Source organism: Arachis hypogaea, chromosome 12 (assembly GCF_003086295.3).
Source record: "Arachis hypogaea cultivar Tifrunner chromosome 12, arahy.Tifrunner.gnm2.J5K5, whole genome shotgun sequence".
Taxonomy (NCBI): Eukaryota; Viridiplantae; Streptophyta; class Magnoliopsida; order Fabales; family Fabaceae; genus Arachis; species Arachis hypogaea.
The window spans coordinates 2796373-2804929 of record NC_092047.1 but is presented as its reverse complement, the minus strand read 5'-3'; the positions used below and the strand labels follow the sequence as shown (position 1 = coordinate 2804929).

Genomic DNA, 8557 nt, shown 5'->3' with positions numbered 1-8557 from the left:
GATACACTTTGTAGGCTTTTGAAACAGAACTATAACCCACAAAAATACCCGGAATTGCTTTCTTGTCAAGCTTGTCGCGCTTAACCTGTGGAACATGTGCAAAACAAACACAACCAAACACTTTAAGAAAGGTTAGTGAAGGCTTATATCCATACCAAGCTTCAAAAGGAGTTTTGTCTTTCAAAGCCTTGGATGGAAGTCGATTTTGAAGAAAAACGGCTGTGTTGGCCGCTTCAGCCCAAAATTCTTTAGGCAATTCCTTCTCATGCAGCATGCATCTGGCCATCTCCATTACTGATCTATTTCTCCTTTCACTAACTCTATTTTGCTCTGGAGTGTATGGGGTTGTGAGTTGATGTACAATACCAGCTTCTTCACAAAATTGATCAAATTGTGTTGAGGTGTACTCCTTCCCATTATTTGATCTTAGAAATTGTATCTTGCACCCACTTTGAGTTTCCACCATATTCTTGAACTTTACAAAGACTCCAGCCACTTCATGCTTGAATTTCAAGAAAAAAATCCAGCACATTCTTGTAAAATCATCTATGAAAAGAATAAAGTATAGACTACCTTGTAACGATGGAGTTCTTTGAGGTCCTGCCACATCAGTGTGGATGAGTTGCAGCTTTTGAGAGGCTCTCCAAACTGTTTTGGGAAATGACACTCTGTTTTGTTTACCAAATTGACAGGCATTACAATTTGGCAAATGATCAGAGAGTATTGGTAGACCTTCAATCATATCTTTCCTCTTCATGTTCAGCATCCTTTGAATATGACAGTGACCAAGTCGCTTATGCCAGAGTTCAGTGGGACTGACTTGGGTGATGTAAGCTGTCTGCTCCTCCACAATTGGATCAAATGAGAAGCTTTTTCCTCTCATTTTAACCCTTAAAATCTCCCGACCGGTAGTGTCAAAGATAAGACAATGTAGATTTTCGAAAAAAACTTTAAATCCCTTTTCTAACAATTGACCCACACTAAGCAGATTTTGGTCAATGTCAGGCACATACAGAACATCTGAAATGGTTTTCATACTTGAGCTAGTTGAAATTACAATTGTTCCTTTTCCTTTTGCAGAAATATAGTCACCATTCCCAATTCTGACTTTTGAGAATTTAGCAGGCTTCAAATCCTTGAAAAGAGTTTTATCATATGTCATGTGGTTTGTACAACCACTATCAATCAGCCAGCATTCAGAACTACTCCTTGCTGAGAAGCATGTTGCCACAAAGATTTGATCTTCTTCATTTTGCTCTACAACATTGGCATTAGCTTCATGTTGTTGAAATTTGCCTTTGTAAATTACAGCTTCATGTCCAAGCTGATTGCACTTGTTGCACTTTGCGTCTGGTCTTCTCCAACATCTGAAGGGTGGGTGACCCATTTTGCCACAATGCTCACAAGGTGGGTAATTTTTCTTTTTACCTTTGTCTTTGCTTTGGCTGCTTTGACTACTTCCAACTTCATGATGCTTGGCTGGTAAAGCACCTTCAACCACGTGATCTTGTCTCATAAGCCTTCTCTGCTCTTGGGCCTGCAAGGCATGTAACACTCCTGCTAAGGTGATTTTGGACAGATCCTTCGTATTCTCCAAAGTAGTTATTGATGCTTCATATCTCTCTGGCACTGTAACTAGAATTTTTTCCACAATTCTAGAATCAGTGAATTCAGTGCCGAGTAATCTAACTTTGTTTGCAATAGAAAGCAACCTGTCAGAGTATTCTTTGATTGTCTCAGAATCTTTCATTCTCTGCATCTCGAATTCCCTCATCAAGTTGAGCACTTGCATGCCTCGAATCCTCTCATCCCCTGCGTATTCTTCCTTTAAATAGTCCCAAATTGCTTTTGGTGTTTTGAGAGTCATGATTCTGGTGAAGATTATTGATGAAACACCAGTAAAGAGACATGATCTTGCCTTTGCCTTCCTTGTTTTTTTCTCCTTGTGCAATTTTATTTGAGCCATGGTAGGATTGTTTGGCAGCGGAGGAATTTCGTAATCTTCTTCCACGGCTTCCCAAAGGTCCAATGCCTCCAAATAAGACTCCATTTTAACTGCCCAAAGGTCATAGTTTTCTCCATCAAAGGTGGGCGGAGCAATTTGTGAGAGACTTGCTTCACCTTCCATTTTCACAGGCCCCGTAAGAAGAATGTTCTGATACCAGTTTGTTGGTTTATGGTATAACCAGAAATATTTAGGACAGAGATATAAGAAAAATACGTAGGTGAAAGGAATGGGAATCACACATTTTTACTTTACTGAAGCAGTACATTTATAGGATTTTAATCCATGACACTATCACATCACCACTAAACTAGGAAGTGGGATGAACAGAAACTGCCACATACCCACTAGATAAGGAAGTGGAATAACAAAAACTACTTTTCTCCTAAAGTGCAGGAACCACTAATTGACTAAAACAACAAACTGAAACAATAATAAAAAAAACTTAATGCAGTCCAAAAGCAAATAATTAACATATTTGACAAGTTCAATGCAATATTAGAACATCATTGGAGTTCTGTTTTTTCTGTTTGGATCTTTCTTGCTTTTTATGTCTTTTCTTATTACCTATCAAACATAAAATGAGCATTCTTGCTAGGAATTCATCCCCTAAGAAATGTTCCATCAATTTTTTATACAATGATTTATATGTCAAATTGAAAAATAAAAAAGGGCATCTCGAAGTATATTAACAAAAATTTGACTTCAGAATTTTATCTTCAGGCCCTCTAGGAAATCTGTTTTGAGTTGATATTCACAAGAAATGCTATGAGATAGAGCTATGTGAGATATCAATAACCATTGATCATCAAGTTTAGAGTTATCCCCATTAGAGTTTAGTTGAAAGCTAGTTGTTACAATCCAATAATATAATTAGCACTTTATGTTACCAAAACTTCAAAGAAGTATGCAAATTAAGCTTGCAAATAACATCTTATCATACCAGCTAAAGTATACTAAGCGCATGAGAGAGGTATTCACACAGCAGCACATAGTTTTTCAGTAAATTTCAAGAAAAAAGTATCCAAAAGGATGATGAGACTAGGACAGAGTTTTGAGTAAACTACTGAGGCTGACATTAGATTGTGTTGCAAGTTTAATAGACGAATCAAATAACAAATTTCGACAAGAGTTTCGAGAGAGACACCCAGGATTTACACTCGTTCGATCCAGACCTGGAATATACATCCAGTCCTCACCAAGAAACTTGACGAGAAATTTCCTTATTTCTTTTAACACTGATCAAATTCAAATACAAACATAACACCACAGATTACAACTTACAAGAACAAACTCAGAAATCATTCAAGCCTTTACTGTGACCAATGCAACTGTTGTCCTTGTGGAAATTTTGTTGCAGAGTTTAAACTTTTTCTTAGAAGCTATTTCTAATATATGTTAATTTTACATAAAATTATGATATGATGAACATTTTAATCTGTCAATGCTGTTGTGCAGTAAAACATTTGTAGCAAAATTCATAATGATCTCTTTTAACACTGCTGCAAACTGGTTCTTGTACTTGTGATTAAAAATAATAATAACACATGGTTTCCTAATGAATTGACTGATAAATAGTGTGTGATTCTTCACTTTTATTGAATCACCAACTATAGTGTTTGCCTATAGAGATACCTTCTGGTTAGATTCTAATATATTCATGCCTTCACGGTTCATGGGCAAGATACTTAACCAGTATTTTACGGTATAATATAAAATTTGTTTTTCACCCTAAGAATAAGTATTCAAATCAAAGCTACAAAAGTCTCAAAACTTACAAGCACTAATAAGCATACATACACAACTCTTGTACAAGGACATAGACACATCAACAAAATGAAATCAGTGATACTCGTTTACAGACTTTGTGGTAGTTCTACTTGAGAGCTAAGATCACAATCACACCTGCAAATTGAAGAACTATGAGCAAAGAATATCCACTTAAGTATGGTTTGTTTTATATAAAGATTATGTGCTGAAATCTTAGCCACCTGCAGAGGATGGTAAATATAGTAAATTTGATTCATCTAATTGTTTAATATATCTAAAGGAATTCTTAAGTGCTGGATTCACGAAAAAGGATATTGGTTGTCTTTCAATTTTTATTTCATGGTAATTAATTCTTATATTCCTCTGTAAATTCAATTTATTGAAAAATATGAGTGTGAATAATATCACCTTGTGCATGTGTGAATTTAATTGTGGTAGCTTGTGTGAATCATGAAGATTAGAGAATTACCTGCTCAGAAATCTCTGTTCAGACAATTTGTCCGTAGTAGTCCACGTGAATGGTGGGAATGTGGGAAATTTTGGGCCAGATTAGTTGATGCTTGTTCTTCCAGTGTTCTCCCAGCAAACGACAGTATTCAATTTTGAGTAGCAAGAGAGAGGGAGGCAGCTTTTCTCCTTCCATATTCTCCAGCTTTGGACACCAATTAATGTGTAGTTGTTGAAGGGAGGTGAGGCGGAGAAGCTCGTTGCACTCCAATGTCTCCAGATTATTAAACCCACATATCTCAAGAGTGGTAAGAGAGGGAAGGTGAGGCAGCGAACCCACCTCTGGATATGACTTTATGTTGTCGCAGTCATAACCTGAAACTGTAAGATGAGTGAGGTCGTCCAAGTTGCGCATCCATGATAGATCTCTCATTTGCTCGCAAATTCCCACACCAAGTGTGTTCAAGTTAGGCGGCAAACCACCCTCTGCCAACCTGCACATGTTTGGGCAGCCATGTATTTGGAGAGAGTGTAAACCTGGGAGTAGACTCTTCATGTCACGTGGTAATGCCTCCAACTTCAAGCATTGTATGAATTTAAGATGAGTCAAGTTGGGTGCAGCCAGTCCTTCTCCAGCAAATGACACTAATTTGTCGCAGCGGACGATGGTGACTTTTTCCAGAGCAGCGTGTGGTGCCTCTGACATTGACACTGATTCCAGATTCCTACACCCTTCTATCTCCAGATTCTTGAGATTGGGAAAGACATCCAACGACAAGGAGGTCAGTGAAGCACACCTGTCTAGTATTAGTAGCTCTACCAAATCATACTTGTGCTGCTGTAGCTGGGAGAATTCTAGTTTTCTACACCCTTCGATCTGTATTTCTTGGAGGCAAAGTGGATGGTTGATGCTGACCATTGCCTTCAATGTAGACTCCATCACAGATTCACTTCCCATCATTCTTAAAGTATCCCCATCAAGAAACATGGTGTGCTGGTCTCTAAAGTTGCTGCCTATACTTAGTTTGCGAACTTTGGAAACATCTGACAAAGAAGAAGCGATTCTGAAGAATACCTGATTAAGGATCTCTTCCTTCAACATTGGGCAATTTGTTATTTCAAGCTCCCTAAGCTGAGGAAATGTTTCCGACTCAGATACGTGCCACACCTCCCAACATGGCATGCTATCAAATACCAAAGTCTCCAGTGAGGGAAACGGTGCAATATGCGAAGAACGATGATCTCCTTCATTCTTGTAAAACTCCTCGCCAATACTCCTCAGCTGATCCAAACCTTCAATGCGCAGGGACTTAAGAGACGGCAGCTGTCCAAGTGAAGGCAGCATGCAGCAATTCTTGCAAGACTTTAGAGATACACTTGTCATGTTTTCGTAGGTACAGTTCCCCAACCAATCTGGAAATATTGTACCCTTGTATCCCTCGATTTTCAACTCTTTCAAGCCATTCTGCGGTTGCAAGTTATCGAGCATGTCTCTTTCTTTTTGTGTGCTTGAAACTATATCATCACCTGAAGACCATTCCAACCATAATTCATCAATGTACCTCTTATCCATTATCTTTGCACTCATTGCTTCTTTCACATCAACCATATTCTCCAACTTCTTAATCTCAAGGCATCCATGAAGATTTGCCAGCCCTCCTAACTCCTGGATTCCATTGTCTTCGTGCTTTCCCACAACAAAATAACTTAAAACGTGCAACTGATTCAATTTGCTCATTTTTCTAGGCATTTCTTCTAAATGAGTTCCTCTAATATCAAGATGGCGCAAACTCACAAGATTATGAAAACCACTAGGCAGCGAAGTTAGCTCATAACAACGACGCAACTTCAATGTTTGCAAATTACACAAGCTGCACAAAGACTCAGGCAATGTCTTTATATGAGTATAAGAGAGATCCAAGTGGCGCAGATGGATCAATTCTCCTGTTGAATTAGGCAACACATCAAGTTTATCAAAGGATAAAACTCTCAAGTATTTACACTTTGATAATATCTCACATGTTGCCGCTTCAATGTTGCAGTTGGGAGATGAGAAATCGCCAAACAATAATAATGTTCTCAAAGATTCTACTTTAGAAATAGAATTATAAAGTCTTGAGCTACAATGACTTAAATCCACACGCAAATGCCGAGTCTGAATCTTTATCTCCTCTTTACCAAGTTCTTCTGAGTTGCAATAGAAATCTCCAGCAAGGAATATTGCTAAATCATGCAACAGATCATGCATCACAAAATAATAATTGCCATCATATTGAATCTTTGTGAAAAATAATCTGGAAGTAAGTTCATCAAAACACTCACAACCAACTTCTTCTAAACTCTCTCCTCTCTTTGGTGGTGGTAAAAGATCTTCTGCTATCCACAAAAGGATTAATTTATCTTTCTCAAATTCATAATCCTTGGGATATAAAGCACAATAAACAAAACAACGCTTTAAATATGGAGGAAGATGGAAGTAACTTATCAGTAATGCTGGAATAATCTTACTCTTCTCCAAAGAAAATCCCCAAATATGACTCATTAGTATCTTGTTCCATTCCTCAACATCATGCTTTGTACGTAACAAGCGACCAAGTGTTTCTGCAGCTAACGGCAAGCCATCACACTTCTTGACAATCTTTCTACCTATTTCTTCAAGTGCTGCTCTCCCATTTGATTGTGGAAAAGATGCATTTTCTGCAAACACTGACCAACAATAGTCCTCCGACAACTCCCAGAGAAAATAAGGCTGACAATTTTGAACTGCGGAAGCAACATTTTCCTCCCGAGTAGTCAGAAGAACAATACTTCCCTTATTCCCATTTTGTTGGAAAGGGGTCATAAAATTACTCCATTTGTCACCATCATCACTCCAAACATCATCCAGAACAATAAAGAACTTCTTATTGGAAAATTCTTCTTTCAAAGCATTTTGAAGTGAATTGAAATCATCGAGACTACAAGTACCTCCATGGATCTGCTTTATGACATTCCTTGTAGTCTCAACAACTTCAAACTTCTCCGAAACACAGACCCATGCTTTCAGATCAAATCCCTTCATAAACTCCTCGTTGTTGTACAGCCATTGGGCTAAAGTTGTTTTACCAACCCCACCTATGCCAACAATAGCAATCACAGACAAGTGATGCTCATTGTTGTCATTCAGCATCTTGATTAAGGCCTTCTTGTCATCCTCCCTGCCATAAACAGTCCCTCTTACAAGAGAACTGGACGGAGTCCTCCATGATGAGCTACCAGTGGGAATCTTTTCAAGACCAAGGAAATCTTTTTGTTTTCCAAGATCCTCAATTCTTCTAACCACCCCTACCATCTTGTCTACCATGTCATCTTTATCTCGGTTGATGAAGAAGGTCGGGGACCACCAGGAAGAACTTTCCTCCTTTTTAGTGGCGGCTTTGGTGAGGACAGTGGCGAGTAAGTCCTCAGCACAGTAAACAGCATCCCGGAGACTATCAAGCCACTTCCTCACATTGAGATTACCAAACTGCTTCAACTCAGCATCAGCAACAAGAGCTTCAGCACCCAACAGAGCAGTCTTCAGCCTTTCAACCAAGTCAGGGCCAAGCTTCTTGCCAAACACCTTGTTGGCCACATCCTCTGTAAGGAACTTGTTAATGACAATGTTAATGAAGCCAGAGAGGAAAGCTCCACCAACAACTGCACCAGCCATGATATGATCTCAACAACAAATTGAATAGATCAACTAAGGAAACAGAAAAGTGAATGGATTTTCGGAGAAGGTAAGCGAACAATGGTGTCAGGGTATAGTGAACTCGATAGAGTGGTTTTCTTAATCAAGTGTACAAACAAGGTGTCAAGCAAGTCTCTGGAGTTGCCACCTAGCTTTGCTTTAACTCGTCATCTTTTTAAATTATTGTTTGAATGATGAAACAAATGATTAATATAACATTTCCTTAGACACCTTAGTAATAAAATAATGTAAGGTTCATGGACATTGGTTTCCCGCCATAAAAGACAAAGGCAATTGACTCAGGGTCTCCGTGGTAACATTAAAAAAAACTATGTTAGTGGAGTGTCTTGCCCGCTCTTATTTATAACACTCTTTTACTTTTTTTTTTTTAATTGTTATCGTTAATTGTTATTTTGGAAGGTACAAAGTAACTGCCTAAAGCCTTTAATCGTATCGTAAGAAACTTTTGAAGGCGTGGAAAGTTCCAACTAACTTTTGAAGGACCAATGGAATTGTAGTCTCTGGAAATTTTGTATCACAGTAAAAATCATCATGATTCATGAGCTGTTTATGGATCATAATAAAATAATGATGCTGATGCTGCATTGTTAAATTTCCTTATC

General features: G+C 38.2%; 1 protein-coding gene across 1 annotated transcript; it reads right to left on the bottom strand.

Moving 5' to 3' along the window:
* Nucleotides 1-3489: 3489 nt before the first annotated feature.
* LOC112726341 (putative disease resistance RPP13-like protein 1) lies at nucleotides 3490-8267 on the bottom strand. The gene is made up of 2 exons (XM_025775692.3): nucleotides 4245-8267; nucleotides 3490-3910 (listed from the first exon to the last, which is right to left on the bottom strand). Exon 1 carries the CDS (start codon nucleotides 7911-7913, stop codon nucleotides 4263-4265), a length of 3651 nt encoding a protein of 1216 aa, XP_025631477.1. The 5' UTR covers nucleotides 7914-8267; the 3' UTR covers nucleotides 3490-3910; nucleotides 4245-4262.
* Between the last annotated feature and the right edge of the window lie 290 nt (nucleotides 8268-8557).